The sequence below is a fragment of the Ochotona princeps genome, chromosome 21 (genome assembly GCF_030435755.1).
Source record: "Ochotona princeps isolate mOchPri1 chromosome 21, mOchPri1.hap1, whole genome shotgun sequence".
Taxonomy (NCBI): domain Eukaryota; kingdom Metazoa; phylum Chordata; class Mammalia; order Lagomorpha; family Ochotonidae; genus Ochotona; species Ochotona princeps.
In genome coordinates, this window is record NC_080852.1 from 27983978 (window position 1) to 28003003 (window position 19026).

The window sequence follows — 19026 nt, forward strand, 5'->3', positions numbered from 1 at the left end:
CTCGTTCCTGTTCCTTATCCTGTTCCTATTCCTTTTTCTTTCATTTTTTTTTTTTTAAAGCAGATATATAGAGAGAAGGAAAGACAGAGAGAGAGAGCTTCTGTGCACTGGTTCACTCTCCAAGTGGTTGCAACAGCCATAGCTGAATAGATACAAATCCTGGAGCTAGCATCCTCTTTTGTGTCTGCCATGTGGGTACAGGGTCCTGAAGATTGGAGTCATAGTCTGTTGTTTTCCCAGGCCACAAGCAGGGTGCTGGATGGGAAGTGGAGCAGGTGGGACACAAAGTGGTGCCCATGTGGCATGCCGGTGCTTGAAGGTGGTTTAATATATTGAGCCTTTGCAGGCCCCTGCCATGAACTTTTGGAAGTTTTAGAGTTTCCCACAGCTTCTTAAAATCATGTACAAATGAAGTAATATCTATCTTTGTGTTTGGCTCACTTAAGTTTGATGTGTATTTATAATCTTTTATTACTGGCTTGTCTATATGATTGGGAATTCTCACCCTTTGAAAGTGTTCCTAAGATCTGTGAAAACTTAAAAAACTTGCATATCTCTGAAATACAAATACTAAGAGGCAAGAGGGAACCCAAGGAGAAAGAGTGGTCTTAGATGTGCTTTTCATTTAATGAAACAATAGTTGATAGTCTTTCTATCTTGTATTACCTGAGTTACTCTTGGAGTGTTGCACAGAGAGAGTCCTGTTACTAAATGGTGTCTCAACAGGCAAATAACTTTTGTGTTTGAAAATATTCCTCCTGGGTTCCATATTACAGAGATTAGTAACTACATGTCATTTGATGTGAAGAAGCAGAAAAATAACAAATAGAGCAAAATAGGCATGATGAGCTTACTGTTTAAATAGGGTGGCTGGTAAGGGACTGTGTGATGAGGTGAAAATTGCGCCTAAAGGAAGTAAGGGAGCAGGCCATCTCACAATCTTTGTAGTGGTAATCTCAAGAAAGAATACATCAAATATGAAGACCTGAAGATAGGATTATATTTGACATGTTCAATGCCAAGTATGGATGACAGTAAGTGAAGGAAAATCTGGTAGGAAATAAAACAGAAGAGATAGTAAGGAAATAAGACTATTTGTGCCTTAAAAACAATGGACAAGATTTAGCTTTAGTTTTAAGTGACGTTCAAGTCATTGACCTAAAAGAACAGGTGACAGACATGGTTCAAAGTCTGCCTTAGAAAAAGTGGATTGAATGGAGAGTAAGCCCACAGAGAGGAAGAAATCAGATTTTGCAGTTTGAAAACAGATCCAATAGGATTTGCTGGTTGATTGATGGTGTGAGAGAGAAAAGTGAGTTCAAGATACCCCTGGTGTCGTGAGAAACCAGAAGATTGGAGTTACAATTTATGGGATGTGGGAGGCTACCAAAAGGACAAATTGGAACAGTGGGTGGGAAGATAATCATCATTCCACTTAATTAGTGTCATGGCATGGTTATACACTGATGAGAGTCATGCAGCAGAGAGTGAAAATAAAGCAACACAAAACTAGCAAAAAAAAAAAAGAGAGAAAATATTCCTCCTGGGCCAATCTCAATGGCTCAGTGGCTAAACCCTCACCTTGCACACTCAAGGATCACATATGGGCACCTGTTTGTGTCCCAGATGCTCCATCTCCCATCCAGCTCGCTGCTTGTGGCCTGGGAAAGCAGTGGAGAACGACCCAAAACTTTGAGATCCTATACCCACATGGGAGACCTGGAGGAAGCTCCTTGCTCCTGCGTTTAGATCAGCTCAGTTCCGGCCGTTATAGCCACTTAGGGAGTGAACCAGAAGACAGGAGATCTTTCTGTGTCTCCTTCTCTCAGTAACGCTACCTTTCCAATAAATATAAGTAAATCTGTATTGGAAAGAAAAAACAGTGTAATTGTTGTAGAGTAGGGAGTTAAGGGTTTAAAGGTGTTAGCAAATCCGCATGTGGCTCCTTTGCAGTTACCTCGTTCCTAGACTTTGCTGGAACCAGTGCTGTTAAGAGCTATAAAGGACATTAGTGTTCCTGTTTAGACTGGAAGATAGAAGTTTAGAATTCAGTGAGGAGATAAATGTATGGAAGGATGGTGTTAAGAAACTATTTGAAGAAGTCAGTTCTAGAGAATTAGAATTCTTTAAGAAGATACAGTTCAAAGGAATCTAAAAGAGGACATCGATAGCAGATACATTAGAAAGGGAATTTTGAAATGCAAACATAGGGGTTGGTGTTTGACCCAGTAGTTAAGATGCCTGTGTCCCATCAGGGTACTTGGGTTTGAGTCCTAACTCTAATTACTTGATTCCAACTTTTCTGGCTCCAAATAGTTGGGGCCCTGCTACCCATGTGGACTTCAGTAGTCAGCGTCAGAATCCATCCCAAGTACTCCACTCTGACGTCTCGGTTTCAGCCCCACGCCAAATGCTTGTTCCAAAAGTGGAGGTACAGTGTCTGTGATGCTTTCTATTGTTATCACCTGGAGATTATGACACAGGAAGTTTTTCATTTAAGACATGCAAAGAAAATAACCTAACAAAATTGCCTGAGATTAAGATTTAACTTTAAATTTGCTTTTGTGATCATTTACTGTCTTTAAATATTTTCTGTTCATGTATTAAATGTACTAAAAAACATACCAAATTGAAAAACATTGAGTGTTAACTACATTTCTTTAGCAGATTTACTTATTTTTATTTGAAAGGAAGAATTACAGTGAGAGGAGAGACAGAGATCTTCCATTTGCTGTTTACTCCCCGAATGGCTGCAATGGCTGGAGTTGAGTAAGTCTAAAACCAGGAACCTCTTCTAGGTCTCCCGTGTGGGTGAAGGGTTCCAACCAAGTGGGCCATCCTTTGCTTCTTTCCCGGCCCATTAGTAGGGAGCTGGATTAGAAATGGAGTAATTAGGGCTCAAATCCACAACTATATGAGATGCCAATGCTTCCAGCAGAGGCTTAGCTAGCTGTGCCACAATGTCAGCCCCTTACCTGTACATTTTAGAAGAGAACCTGAATTGAAGCATTTTCAGTCTGTGGAGCAGCATTCATGTTTTCAAATTCTTGTTTACTAGAATGTAAGTTTTGAGGTAGAGTTATGAAATAGAATTGCTAAATATTTTATCCTAAAATTGTGCAAGAGCATAAATAACTGGTTAAATAAGCAAAGATTCCCTTAGATCCTTTCAATTCAGATTGGCTTTTTTGTGCAGTATCATCTTATTCTAGACTTTGGTCTTTTTCTGTCAAGTTTGTTTAATGCTCTTTGTCTTTTCCCTTCATCTGAGTATTGTTTGAATTTTGCTCTACTATTGCCACGTTACTTATTCTCAAATTCTATTTTGATTATACTCTCCTATTTGAGATTCTGTGATAGAATCCTTGTTTGCTTGCTTCAAATCCAAGTTCTTCTGTAACTTCTGTTCTAATACTGAGCTGATCTTCTGTTTGTTACAAGTTTTCTCAGTTCCTCATCTTCGCACCCAATGAGGCTGAACTGTTTTTCCTAGGTTTTGTGTTGTACAAGTTTTCCTTACTACTTTATACTCACCCTGTCCTCTTGTCTATCATTCCTGTTTCAAATCCCATTTATGTGGATTACTAATTTCGTACTAATTACTGCTTTCTCAGGACTTGGGTTTTTTTTTTTTTTAAGATTTATTTTTATTGGAAAGGCAGATATACAGACAGGAGGAGAGACAGAGAGGAAGATCTTCTGTCTGATGGTTCACTTCCCAAGTGGCTGCAACGACTGGAGCTGAGACAATCTGAAGCCAGGAGCCAGGAGCATCCTTCAGGTCTCCCACGCAGGTGCAGGGTCCCAAAGTTTTGGGCTGTCCTCAACTGCATTCCCGTTCTTTCAAAAAAAAGGAAGTTGATTGATCCTTTCAGTGTACAAGTTTTTTGTTTCATTTTATTTTGTAATCAAATGTTTCCTTGCTGTGATAGGTGGATGGAGAACTAGAAGCACTGATGGAAAATGGTGAGGGTCTCTCTGATAAAAACCAGGTACTCAGTTTATCCCGACTAATGGTTCGAATTGAAACTTTGGAGCAGAAGCTTACCTGTCTCAAGCTCATTCAGGTGAATACCTTAATGTTATTTTTATTTCTGTTGTTGGGGTGGGACATTTAAATGACAATTCACATGATGGAAAAAGCAATCCTTTTAATGAGAGTTTATTTTTACAGTGGACTTGTAAATTTTGTTAGACTTTGAAAACGTGTATTTAGTATTAGTTAATCTCTTTATAAAATTGGCTTACCTTCTTTTTCTAATTAAACATTGTACAACTTCGTGGTATTTGGTATAGGTTCTGTTGACCTCTGCTTTAGCCTGCCACAGCCAGTTTAAACATGATCTCAAAGCAAGGAGTTTTAACAGTAATCTCATATTTCTGCTTTGTTATTCAGAGTGTTAAAGAAAAACCTATGATTAAAAAGAAAGCTGTTAAGTGCTTGCTGCAGCAGCACATATACTAAAAATAAAGAAAAAAAGCTTTTTGCAGATGCATCTGAGAGGAAAAAGGACACTGGTTTAAACACTAGTTTTCACTTGTTTCATATTATATGTGGTTCTTAATATTTATGTAACTTTAGTAAGTCCTGGTTGATCCTGGTACATTATATAAGTATATTTTAGGTATATCTTAAGGCATCTGTTCTAATGGGGTTCATGAAAATACAGTTTTCAGGGTTTTTGTTACTTTAAAACTCTTTGTTCCTCTCCATGGATCCTCTGTAATGCTCTTTCTGGTATTGCCTCTTCAATATTCTTCTCCTTATGAAAGAACACACACTCGCAGTCCTGTCTGAAGTCTTTTCTGGAACGCCATGGGCTATCTCTGTTGTGGATCTGGATGGCAGAGCTGGGTGATGGCGGGGAAAGTAACCAAAAGCTTCAGGAAGAGGTTAGTTCATATTCAGCTTGCTTGTTTCTGAAAGTACTGATTCCTTATGTTGAGGCTGTGTGGTAATATCAGTGATTATGAATTTATCCGTGTATATACTACTGATACTAAAGAAAGGTATTGTTGCACAACTGGTTAAACCACTATTTGAGATGCCCACATTCCATATGCAGATGGCAATTTTAGTTCTGGCTAGCTTCCTGCTACTGCAACAAGGAAGGCAGTTCATGATGACTCTGGTGCTTGGGTGAGCTCCTGGTTTAACCTGGCCAAGGCCTGGTTGTTTTATCCATTTGAAGAGAGTGAATCAGTGGATCAAAGATCTATGTTACTCTTCCTTTCTAGTAGAAAAAAATTTTAAGAGGAATTACTATTACCATGATTAAATGATGTTGTCCTTCCTGTATCATTCTTGAAATTATAAGTTGATGTATACTTGGCTAGTAGTGATTTTATCCTATTGTTTTACATGTGTGTGTGTGTGTACATATATGTATTTAAGATTTTATTTAATTGAGAGGCAAAAAGAGACAGAATGAGAGAAATCTTCCATCCGCTGGTTCATTCACCAGATGGTTATAACAGAGGGGCCAGAGCCAGCAGCCAGGAGCTTCTTCCATGTCTCCCACATGGGTACAAATACCCAAGCACCTTGGACATCTTCCACTGCTTTTCCAGGCACATTAGGAGGAGTTAGATTGAAAGTGGAGCAACTGGCACAGGAACCAGTGCCAATATGTGATGCTGGTGTTGTAGGATGGCTTAACCCACTACACCACTAGATCCTATTTACTGAAGGATTTAGTTTGTTGCCTAAAACAGCCTTTAGTGATGGGAGACCATGTAATATTTAATTATTTGAAAGGCAGAGAGAGAAAAACAGCACAGAAGGAGATGGCTCCCTTTTACTGCTTTACTTCCTAAATGCTCACAACAGCTAGAATGTGCCAGGTTGAAGCCGATAGACAGGTACTCCCCATGGGTATCCTGCCTGGGTAATAGGGACCCAAGTCCTTGAGCCATCCATGGGTATACGTTATTAGAAAGCTGAAATCAGAAGTAGGGACAGCATTTGACCCCTGAAACTTCAGTATGTGATGTTGGCATGTAACCACTGTGTCACCCCTACATATTTCTTAAAATTTACCCAGGTTTGGGAACTACTACCACTACTGCTTCATATTCTGTTCTTGCTGATCAGTCTTATTAAGCATTTTGTTCTAAAAGAAAATAACATTATGTAATATTGCAACTTTTAAATACATTTGCATTTACAGAGAGACATGGTTAAGAAAGTACCAAAACATAGAGCTCCTGTAGAAATAGAATCTAAGTCCTGTCCAGGAGTTTGAAAGGTTACATGTATGGAGTGATGTGATTTTTTTTCTTTCAATTATGTTTAATCAGATTATAAAGACTTTGGAGCACTTGCCTATTCCTACTAAAAATATGTTGGAAGAAAGCAAAGTACTTCCAGTTATTCAACGTTGGTCCCAGACTAAGACTGCTGTCCCTCAACTGAGTGAAGGAGATGGGTATTCTAGTGAGAATACATCACGTGCTCACACACCACTCAACACGCCTGATCCTTCTACAAAGCAGAGCACAGAGGCAGACACAGAAACTCCCAGGAAACTCATGTTTCGTAGACTTAAAATTATAAGTGAAAACAGCATGGACAGTGCAATCTCTGATGCAACAAGTGAGCTAGAAGGCAAGGATGGCAAAGAGGACCTTGATCAGTTGGAAAATGCACCTGTAGAGGAAGAGGAAGAGTTGCAGTCACAACAGCTGCTCCCACAGCAGCTGCCTGAATCCAAAGTTGATAGTGAAACCCCCTTGGAAGCCAGCAAGCTACCTACATCTGAACCGGACGCTGATATTGAAATGGAGCCCAAAGAGAGCAATGGCACAAAACTGGAAGAACCGATTGCTGAGGAAACACCATCTCAAGATGAAGAAGAGGGTGTGTCTGACGTGGAGAGTGAGAGGAGTCAAGAACAACCAGATAAAACAGTGGATATAAGTGATTTAGCCACCAAGCTACTGGACAGTTGGAAAGACCTAAAGGTAAGAAAATCTTTTTTACTATTTTTAACCCGAATCACTCAGATTTAGATCTAAGCTCTCGTTTATGTGTGAAAAATGAAATGCCATTTCTTTTAGTATCAGCCAGTTAATCTCTCTGACATCCTTTAGACTTCAGCAAGAGTCACACCACTGAAAATAACACACAGATGTTCCCGTTTTCCTCATTTGGAAAGCATATCACAACAGTGACTCCATCATTCAAGTGCTCTTCACAGTAAAAACTAAAAAAAATCCATGAAATACCATACTGATGATTCTGTATCCAAAAAAAAAATTACTGTTTAATTGGAAATCAATGTATTGGCTTAATGGAAAGTTAATTAAAATGAAAGTGATTGGAAAACCAAGATAATTTGGCAAATTATCAAAAATTATTAAATATAAATTTTTGTTGTAGACAACTCCTTTAAGATTTATTTATTTTTAATTTTTATTGGAAAATCAGATTTATAGAGAGGAAGAAAGATCTATGTCCACTGGTTCACTCCCTAAGTAGCTGCAATGACTGGAGCTGAGCCACTCCAAAGTCAAGAGCTTTTTTTTTTTTTTTTTTTTTAAAGATTTATTTTATTTTTATTGCAAAGTCAGATATACTGAGAGGAGGAGAGAGAGAGAAGAAGTGGAGCTGCCGGGATTAGAACCAGCAGCCATATGGGATCAAGGCGAGGGCCTTAGCCACTAGGCCACGCTGCAGAGCCCAAGAGCTTTTTTTGGTCTCCCACGCGGGTGCAGGGTCCCAAGGCTTTGGACCGTCCTCGACTGCTTTTCCAGGCCACAAGTAGGGAACTGGATGGAAAGTGGAGCAGCTGGAACATGAACTGGTTCCCATATGGGATCCTGGTGCATACAAGGCAAGGATTTAGTCACTAGGCTATCATGCTAGACCCTAGACAAACAACTTCACAGATCTAGTTTGTATATTGAATTCTGAAATAGGCCTACTTTTAAATGCCTGGTTTTTAATTTTTTTTAAAGATTTATTGATTTTTATTACAAAGTCAGATAGACAGAGAGGAGGACAGACAGAGAGGAAGATCTTCCTTCCGATGATTCACTCCCCAAGTGAGCCGCAACGGGCCGGTGCTGGGCCGATCCGAAGCTCGGAACCTGGAACCTCTTCCGGGTCTCCCACGCAGATGCAGGCTCCCAAAGCTTTGGGCCGTCCTCGACTGCTTCCCCAGGCCCCAAGCAGGGAGCTGGATGGGAAGTGAAGCTGCCGGGATTAGAACCGGCGCCCCTATGGGATCCCGGGGCATTCAAGACGAGGACTTTAGCCGCTAGGCCACACCGCCGGACCCAAATGCCTGTTTCTTTAAACAGAAGATGGTATCTAGCTGAAAAATAGAAAAGTCTGGGAGCCATTGTCCATAACATCTTGTTTAAGAATGTAGCAAATTATGGAGGATTCACTTTGCAGAAAACCTAGTGTGGGGAGGAAAAAATAAAAAGAAAGGAAAGAAAACCTAGTGTTGTTCACAAGAGTGAGTAACAAGGTGAAGCAAAAGAGATGTGGTAGGTTTTGATAGTGGTCTAGACTTGGGAGCCTGGTCTTAAGGACTGTAGATAAGTCACCTATTCATGACTTCTTTGCTCCTGTTTTCTATTGATCCTTTTCTTTTTCTGGAGGTGAAGCAATCAGATAAAGCAGCAGTTCAGATTCATTTGCCAAAACTTAAATCCCCCTGGCTCCTAAGGAGGACTACAATTTCAGCCTCTTGTGATCCTGTGATTTGACCCACTGGAATTGGCCTCACACTGAGCATACTGGATGGTTGATTGTGTACTGTGCTTCCTCATTTGCTGTGTTGAGTCCCTTTAGGATGGTAGATTAACTTTTTTTTTTTTTTTTTTTTTGATTATTTGAGCTCTATTCTTGCCATACTTTCAGTATTGGGATTCAGCACAAGTTCAGCCTTATGTTCTTAAGAAATCTGACTTTTATGTAAACATAAAAGGAAAGATTAATAATAAATCTGCTTATGATGCAATATGTGAACTTTCAGGAATTGGAATTGTAATAGTTGAAAGAAATTTCGGATGGTCATGTGGTGGACCCTTATTTAAAGCCAGCATTGTGACAGCACAGGAATCCCTAAAATAAGTCCTTCTTGTGTTTGTAGGCTACTAGTGAAGCTGGCACCCTGACTGTAGCTCAATAACAAAGGCAAAGATAGAGACAAGTACACAATGTATAGAGACAGGCCTCTCAACCATAGTTCTGTAGAAGGAGAATGAATGGAGTTGACAAACCCAGTAGTTTGCCTAAGTCTCTGGTGGATGTAGTTCTTAAATATCACAAAGATATTACAATAAGCTTAATTTTCTTAAAATCTGAAAAATATAAATATCTTTCTCTATATGATTATTTTTGTAATTGTAACAGTGCGAATTACTCTGTAAGATATTCTTGACCTGATTAAACTGGAGTAATTTAAACTCATACATTTGAGTCCTATAAAATTATTTCTTCCTTTTCTTATACCATTTCTGTCTGAAAGATCAAAGTAATTTTACAACGCCATGTAGTTTGTGATTCTCTTGAAGTTTAAAATTTTGTTTATACTTAAAATGTGTCCTTCATACTTTGGATTTATCCTAATTCTTAGCATCAAGGGAGCCAGTAAACAAAATTCTTTCTTCTTTAAACTTATTTTGCTCTGGAATCATTACCCATGTAGAAATGTTATTATTGAAAATGGTCTTACTTGACTGTGAACTATGGTGTTTTAACATATTGGCACAGGCGTTCTTAATTTATCTGTCGTTTTGATCAACATTTGCTATGGTTCTGATTTGATTATAAAGCTAATTATATTGTCCTTAAAAAAAGATACTTTAGATAGTGTTAACTAGAATCCTGAAAATTTGAAAATGTATTAGAGAAAAAACAGTGACCTAATGTGATTATTACATGTTCATACTATCCCGGCATTGAATGAGTTAACTGCTTCTGTCTGACTTCCACCTATGTTCAAGTAGACATTGGCTGAAAAGAAATTGTCTTACTCAACCAACGTTTATTAAGCACCTCTTGCCAACCTCTGTTAAGTTGCTGATATTTAATTCCAAGATCACTCTAAAAAGCATTGATCTAAGATTGTGGTTATGTTAACCACCCCAAGTCAGCATGGCCTTTTGGGGACACTATATCACATTGTGTTCCGCTTGGCTTTTCTACACACTGGATGGAATGAAGAATGGAAAGGGATTGCTTCTGGTGCCTAATTTTTGTTTTGCTATGAAGGCAGACTGTAGGGATCATCAGTAAATGACAGAGGGTGGGAGGGAAGGGGATGAAGCTTCGTGAATTACTCTTTGTCCTCCCAGATCTGATGATGATCCCCCTTGTAACTTGAACCATTTCCATCTAGCTTCTCAGGGCAGCAAGGAGCTTGTTAACATCACCAGCTGACCATGTGTCTCCTTTTCTCAACTCCATTTCCAACTTCGTGCTGAAGAAAAAGCGAGAACCTAGAGTGCATTCTGTGAAGAAGCAGGAAGATGGTTGGGAAGTTGGCTGATGCATGAAAAATAAAATAGGTGAAAAGAGGACAGAGGTGGTTAACTCACTGGCGCCGGCGTTATTTTGGTGCGTCCATTGCCGACAATGGATGTCGATCCGGGAAAATCCCTACTCCTGGCGAGAAACGATTAAGTGAGCTACTTTTTTTATACCTATATACACAGGGCCACTGCCTTGACTCCACAAGGCTTACACATTTTGACTCCTAAAGTAGAACTTCAACCAGAAACATTACCTAGCACATTGCCACTTATGAGCATGTATTCGTTTTCATGTGCAGATCTGCTGGGCTGCATTTTCAGCAGGGACATGTGCATATATTTCTGTTCGCAAAGGAATTATTGTACATTATCCCTCTTGCTGAAAATATACCCTAGACTTCACAGGGCAAAACAACTGGTTACAAGTGATGACTAATTATAAATTAACTCGAAAGTCTTCATTCCTTTGGATCGTGAGGAGAGGAGGTAAGGTTCCTGTGTGTATTTGGCAGTTTGGGTTGCCGTTAAATATTAAGAGGTTGAAATGGTTAATGATTCCAGAGCCTCTCTTACAAACACTTGGATTACAGCACGGTATATTTTTCCTTATGGTGAAGTTTGCTCAGGATTTAGATAGTTTGTGGACAGCATTCCCTATGTGTGAGACCTTGAGCTCTGCTTAATAATCTTCTCTTCATCTTTATCTCAGGACATTATTTTTAATTTAAAACTACAGTATTCTCCTGCAAAGCTAAGCATTCATCCTTACAGAGATGAAAAAAATTATTTCACAGTTTTGAGTGTTGAGAATTTCATTGCATCACTAATACTGTAATGTAAAATTGGTTATGAAACATTTTAAAATGGAAATTACATATGCTAGACTCCTGCAGTAAAGTTTAAGATCTTTACTAGGATAAGGTCATTCAGTTATCGATAAGGATCATATTATCTTCTTAAAAAATAATTTCAGAATTCTCTCTCCTCCCTCCAAGAAAGCTATTTTAATACTTTTACATTGTAAATTTTATATGAACATGTCTTTTGATAAAAGGTGAAAATTGTCTAACATTCTTTTTGCTTTTGTATTTTATTAACATTCATTTTTCTTGATACATATTTTCATCTAAATCAATTATTGATCACATCTGTCTAAGGGCCTGTTTTTGTATATATTTAATATATATATATATTTTTAAAAAAATACAGCCATGCTTGTGTGTTGTGTGTGGCTGCTTTTGCCTTGTGCTGGTAGGGTTGAGCAATTGCAACAGACAGGATGGCCCAAAAAGCCTAAAATATTTACTATTTTGTCCTTTACAGAAGAAGTTTACCAATACCTGATCTGAATGATAAAGTACAGAATCTGGCTGTTCTAACCATTCTGATTTTTGAGTGAAGTCATTTTCACTTTACTCTTTTGGGTGAGCTCTTAATTCTGTTTCCCTAGAAACATACTGATAAGTTTCTGTTACCCATAAAGTTAGTTTAAAAAAGAAGTCTTGACTTTTTAGGAAAAAATAACTGATTTGGATATAAACTGTGAAGTGGGAAGGTTTATGTTATAGAGTATGTAGGCCAGAAGTAGATATTTATGGATTGTTGTTCTTCCTGGGGTACCATGGCCAAGTCATTCAGGACCTTAGGAAACTTTTCTAGTAAACATATAGATGGTATACTGTAGTATTATTTTTTTTTTTAACGATAATGAAATTTTCATAGAATTTCAGGCTTACAGAAAATCATGTGTTCCACGTACAATACGTGTTCTAGTCACATACAGAAACACTTTGTTTAAAAATTCCTATAGCCCCTTCACTTATATTCTCCAGTGTTAATATTCTATCAGATTTTATCCTTTTCTCTTAATTAGTATTTTTGTATTCAATCAACTCCCATGTGAGTGGCAGGGACCCAACTATATCTTTTATAAACTCCACATTACTTAGTATTTTTAATTTTGTATACTGTCCCTCAGTTTGAATTTGTCTGAAATTTTCTTTTGATTTGGTTCAAGTTCAATTGCTTTGTCAGGATTACTGCAATAGTAGTATTCTTCACATGATGTTTATTTTTCCCATTACTGTCATTGTCAAGTCATCTGGTTAAGGTATCTTTAAGACTTCTTCAGTACAGTTAATATTTTTTACGTTATAATGATCACATATGAGAAATTTTGGAAATATGTAAAATGCAGTTTTTCATTAAATTTACTCATGAGATTCAGCATCCAATGATCTGTCTGAATCATTTACTACTATAATGATTACCAAGTGCTGATTTGGCTAAGGTATTATTTGTTTTACTTCTGTGTTTATTGATTGGCTTTACCTGCTCCGTTATTTATTCTTTATTATTTACTACTTTCGGTTCATGGTTTTTTTTTAAGACTCATTTATTTTTATTGGAAAGGCAGATATACAGAGAGGAGAGACAGAGAAGATCTTCCGTCTGATGGTTCACTCACCAAGTGACCACAACAGTTGGAGCTGTGCCATTCCGAAGCCAGGAGCCTGGAGCCACTTCTCCCACGCATGAGCAGGATCCCAAGGCTTTGGGCCATCCTTTACTGCTTTCCCAAGCCACAAACAGGGAGCTGGATGGGAAGCTAGGCCACCGGGATTAGAACAGTGTTATATGGAATCCAGGAGCGTTCAAGGCAAAAACTTTAGTCGCTAGGCTATTGTGCTGGGTCCTAGGCCCACTCTTAAGATTTCTTGTTAATCTGAGGCCACATCTTCTTCTGTATCTCCTTTACTTTCTTTTGTTTATCACTGGCTATTCCTTTTCTGCCTGCCCCTACAAAGCTGATAATTCTTGGAACACCTAAAATTTCTTTTGCCCAGGAGCTTCTTCCTGGTTTCTTCCTTCTGGTCATCCTGCACTGTTTTTCTAGGTGCATTGAAAGTAGAGCAGCTAGGACTTAACTGTAGGGGCCCAAACACTTGTGCCACCATCTGCTGCTTTTCCAGGTCATAAGCAGGGAGCTGGATTGAAATTGGAGCTTCTGGGACATGAAACAGTGCCTGTATGCAATGCTGCCATTACAGGTGGAAGGCTTACTTGCACACACACCCAGCATTTTGCTGTTTTGAATTTAGGCCCCTATTGTTTCTTGCCTAGATGGTTGTAGCAACCCATTTCCTCTTACTTTGCGTTCTTCCCCGTCTCCCTGCCCCATATGGAATCTGTCATTGTGCTATAGCATTGTCTTACAAGAACATAAATACAATTAACAGGATTCTGTAGAGGCATCCCAGACACTCCTGTTGTGCAGAGAACAAAGCTGTTAGTTTACAGTGTCTGTTCACCATGTTGTCCAACCATTTCTCATACATACTGGTTTCTGTGACTCATACTAGTTTTCATCTCTCCTGTCCTTGAACATGCTATTTCCCTTGCTTGGGATATACTTTCTTAAAGAATACTTTATTAAAGATCTTATTTTACTTAGATATGCAGTTATGTTGCATCCTTTTTGATGTTAAATATTTTGTTTGTTTGTAAGGCAGAGTTATGATTGGGGGTTTCAGGGGAACTTTAACCTGCTGGTTCACTCCCCTGATAACCCTGTTGACTAGGACAAAGTCAGGAGAATGGAACTCCATCTGGGTCTCTTGCATGAGAGACTCATCTTTCACTCTTCCCATGCACGTTAGATTGAAAGTGGAGCAGCCAGCACTTTGAATGAGCTCTTATATGGCATGCCAGCTTAACCTGCTGCCCACAAGTCCCTGTGGTTCAATCTTTGATGATTTTATCTTTTCTCTGTCCTTGTACAATTGTGCTCTTCTTAACAAATTACTTGCTTAGGGCCCGGCGGTGTGGCCTAGCGGCTGAAGTCCTCGCCTTGAACACCCCGGGATCCCATATGGGCACCAATTCTAATCCCGGCAGCTCCACTTCCCATCCAGCTCCCTGCTTGTGGCCTGGGAAAGCAGTCGAGGACTGCCCAAAGCTTTGGGACCCTGCACCCGCGTGGGAGGCCTGGAAGAGGTTCCAGGTTCCCGGCATCGGATCGGTGCGCATCGGCCCGTTGCGGCTCACTTGGGGAGTGAATCATCAGATGGAAGATCTTCCTCTCTGTCTGTCCTCCTCTCTGTCTATCCGGCTTTCCAGTAATAAAAAAAAAAACAAAACAACACTTGCTTAAATTACTTGCTTACATACTTGTTTTCTCTGCTTGACTTTGAGGTCTTCAGAGGTGGGAGGTCCTTTTTTTTAGAGGGGGAGTGAGAGCCATTTCTCAATCTTTATTTTTAGGAGTTACTTTTGTACTGATATCTACAGATTTTTAAAAAGTATGCTAATGACTATTAATGAATAACTACTGTTTCCCCTATAATCTATTTAAATTTTTAAAGTTGCTTATTATGCTGTTAAAATTAAGTCTGTTTTTCCTAAAATGGCTGGTGTGTCATGGCGTAGTCTTGTCCCTGTCTTTTTTTTTTTTTAATTATTTATTTTTATTACAAAGTCAGATATACAGAGAGGAGGAGAGACAGAGAGGAAGATCTTCCGTCCAATGATGATTCACTCCCCAAGTGACTGCAATGGCCAGTGCTGCGCCAATCCGAAGCCAGGAGCCAGGAACCTCTTCCGGGTCCCCCACGCGGGCACAGGGTCCCAATGCATTGGGCCATCCTCGACCGCCTTCCCAGGCCACAAGCAGGGAGCTGGATGGGAAGTGGAGCTGCCGGGATTAGAATTGGCGCCCATATGGGATCCCGGGGCGTTCAAGGCGAGGACTTTAGCCGCTAAGCCACGCCGCCAGGCCCTGATTTTAAAATCTTAAAACTCTGAGTTCACTTTATAATCACCGAAAAAATTTTTGTGTCTTGTTCAATGAATTTTTTTATGCTGAAAAGATTATTGACTTGTGGTCCATTATTAAATTTGGAAGATTTTGAAAACTTGAAAACCGTGAAAGAAGTAGGATTTTCTTGGAGATCAGGGCCCATTAATGAGGTCAGCATTTGTGACAGTTCAAGGAGTGTTCAAAATATTTATGGAAAACTATGCATTGTTTCAAAAACATCGGTGCCTAAATAAATTTTATTTTTCTGTGAACATTTTGAAGTACTTTGCAGTGTGGGGAGGAATAAGCCATGGTCAGGGAAATATTTTCCAGACGATTGAGACATCAGAAAGGCCCCTACTCATAGCTTCACAGTGGAAGTGACAATCATAACCTCAGTACAATCAGTTAGAGGGTGTGGTGATTTTTAAAGGCCTTCCTTCTGTTGGTTCACTCACCAAGTGTCTGCAGTGGCTAGAACTGAGCCGACACGAACCCAGGAACCAGGAGCTTCTTTCTGCATGCAGGTGCAGGGTCCCAAGGCTTTGGGTCATCCTCAACTGCATTCCCTGGCCACAAGCAGGGAGCTGAATGGGAAGTAGAGCAGCTGGGATATGAACCAGTGCACATTTGGGATCCCCGTGTTTGCAAGGCGAGGATTTAGCCATTGAGCCATCATGCCAGGCCCAAGGGAAATTCTTGGATCCTGAAATAAATTTGCCTTGGAAAGAGAATTTAATATATAGAAACATTTAATCATGATCCTGATTTTTTATCAGTGATTACTAATTATGAAAGTACTTTTGGTGTTTTATCTATTTGTATGCTGCTAGACTAGGGGAAGCCTTAAAAATAGGCACTGTATTAGCTGTTTACTTTCATGCTTTAGTGTTTAGCCCAGCATACAGGTGTAGAATAAAACATAACATCAATAAGGGGGTATCTCTTGAATTGTAGTCAGGTAAGTACCTTAACAGGAGAGTAGTGTGAGTTGGAGCAGCAGTGAGCTAGGGTAGTTTTTACGTGTGGTAGTATGTTGAAGCTGCTTGGTGAGAACCAAGTGTCTTTCACCTTTGTCTCTTGGTCTGTGCCTTCAGAAGAAATACAGTTAGCGCACCAGAGTCCTTTGCAGCTATGCCTAGGGCTTCTGAGACATTGTATCTTTAGGTCTGTTTTTCCGATTTAGTTTTTCATGGTTGTATAGTATTTTGTTGTATTGATATGCCACAAATTATTTCATCAGTCTCCGTTTAAGTTGCCCTTTGTTTGGTCTAATAATAAGTAATTTTTGGCTAAGTTATTTCACATACATGGAAAATAGACATGTTGGATAAATTACTGAAAGTATTGTTGAGTAATGGTCTGTAATTTTGATAGGGATTGCCAAATTGTCCTTTGTAGCTATTGTGCTAGTTCAAAATTTCCTCAGTAATATATATGCATAAAAGTACCCATTTAACTATGGTTAGCCAACTAGGTTGTTATACTTTATCTGAGTCATGCTGATGACTTGATTGGTACTTTTTTTTTTTTTATTGAATCCTCTTTACAGAGAGAAGGAGAGACAGAACAAGCGAGATGTTCCATCCATTGGTTCACTGAATAGGTGGCCACAGTGATTGGGATAGGCGAGTACTAATCCATAAGCCAGGAATTTCTTCCCAGTCTCCCATGTTGGTGTAGGGGCCCAAGCTGCTGGGCCATTAATGGTCACTATCACAGACCATTAACACAGAGCTTAGCAGAACAGGAGCAACTGAGACGTGAACTTGCAGCTCTGTTATGCCAGCTTTACCTTTTGTGTTACAACACTAGCCCCAAATTGGTAAATTATTGTGGTTTTTAAAAAGATTTTTGTGGAAAGGCAGATTTACAGAGAGTAGGAAAGACAGACAGATCTTTCATCCACTGCTTCGCTCTGCAAATTGTAGTTTTTTTTTTTTTTTAAAGATTTATTTTATTTTTATTACAAAGTCAGATATACTGAGAGGAGGAGAGACAGAGAGGAACTGGAGCTGCCGGGATTAGAACCAGCAGCCATATGGGATCAAGGCAAGGACCTTAGCCACTAAGCCACGCTGCTGAGCCCAAATTGTAGTTTTAATTTGCCTTTTTCTTATTCATTGCATAATGAACATTTTTCTGTTTATATGTCCAGTTTTAAAAACTAGTTTAATTTTCTTGGTAAATAAAAAATATCTTACCACTTTAATTTGAGACAACAGTTATCTTAAAATGTCCCTTCAAGAACTTAATTAAAAAAAAAAAACCAAAAAACGTTTACTATCACTTCTCCCCTTCCTTCTTGTCAATCTGCTTGCCTTTCCCTTGAAAGTGTTCTTTCCATTTTTCCCAGTCAGAGCTCTCTGGCTTGTGTAGATACTCCTCTGTGCATGTGCAAGCCATTATGCAGGCCACAATTCTCCTGTCTCCTTTTTGGGCCTCATAGCCTTTCATAAGTATTTCATGTTTTTTTGTTTTTTTTTTTAAACTGGAAAATCAGATATACAGAGAGGAGGAGAGACAGAGAGAAAGATCTATCCACTGAGTTTCTCCCCAAGCAGCCACAACATCCGGAGCTGAGCCCATCTGAAGCTAGGAGCTTCCTCCAGGACTCCCACTTAGGTTCAGGGTCCTAAATTTTTGGGCCATCCTCGACTGCTTTCCCAGGCCACAAGCAAGGTGCTGGATGGGAAGTGGGGCCGCTGGGACATGAACAAGTGCCCATGTGGGATCCCGGCATATGGAAAGTGAGAACTTTAGGCATAGATAGTTTCCTAAAAGAATTCACTCTATCTCAGAATTCCCTTTACCTGAGTTGGCACTTGAACTTTTGGCATCATTGCTTTGGGTTTACATTGTTCTCTTTATGCGATCCTTGTTGCTTTTTGTCTGTTCTTTAACTAGAAACTGGCACTTTGCTCACAGCTCTTCTCAGTCTCAATATTGATCTCATTTAGGAAACATTTCAAGGAAAAAGATTACATTGACATGAACAAGATTTGATTAATTACTAACAAGGGAAATTAGTGTGTTTTTCTAGTTTAAGACATTAAGTTATTTAATTGCTTTTAGAAATGTCATTGCTGCAAAAAAAAAAAAAAAGCAATTTCGTTTTTGATTTTTTTTAAGACTTATTTGAAAATCAGAGAATGACAATCTTTTATCTGCTGGATTGTTCCCAGAGTAGCCATGACAGCCAAGGTTGGTTCAGGCCGGAGCTAGCAGCTTCTTCCAGGTCTCCCATTTTGGTTCAGGGGCCCAAGAACCTGAGCCACCCTCCACTACTTTTCCAGGCCATTAGAAGGATGCTGGATTGGAAGTGGAGCAGCTGGATCACAAACTGGTGCCCACGTAGGATGCTGGCACCACAGATCAGATTTATGGAGAGAAGAAGAGATAGAAAGATCTTCCATCCGTTGGTTTAATCCCCAAATGGCCACATTGGCTGGAGTAGAGCTGATCAGAAGCCAGTAGCTTCTTCCAGGTCTCCCAAGTGGGTCCAGGGTCCCAGGACATTGGGTTATCCTCTACTGCTTTTCTGGAGCTGACAGGTGAATGATTAGCCAATTAAACCATCATGGCAACCCCAAGCTTTATACCTTTTCTTTTCTTTTTTTTTTTAATCATACACTGTCAATTTGCAGAAATTTGGGTTGGGTTTGGGATAAATAAATGTATTTAGTCACATAATATATGTCATGTTTATATATTTCTCATATCGTGTATATATTTCTTTG

General features: G+C 39.3%; 1 protein-coding gene across 4 annotated transcripts in view; it reads left to right on the plus strand.

Moving 5' to 3' along the window:
- The window catches only part of SETD2 (SET domain containing 2, histone lysine methyltransferase), a 98675-nt gene that overhangs the window by 44079 nt on the left and 35570 nt on the right, over window positions 1-19026 (plus strand). For 2 of the 4 annotated variants that reach the window (XM_004581419.3, XM_058678973.1), the window contains 3 exons: window positions 3933-4067; window positions 4774-4893; window positions 6301-6963. In XM_004581419.3, the coding sequence (XP_004581476.2) occupies window positions 3933-4067; window positions 4774-4893; window positions 6301-6963 (918 nt within the window). Of the gene's footprint in view, window positions 1-3932; window positions 4068-4773; window positions 4894-6300; window positions 6964-10355; window positions 10640-11811; window positions 11913-19026 lie in introns of all 4 variants that reach the window. The other 2 variants (XR_009247378.1, XR_009247377.1) reach the window with 2 other exon arrangements.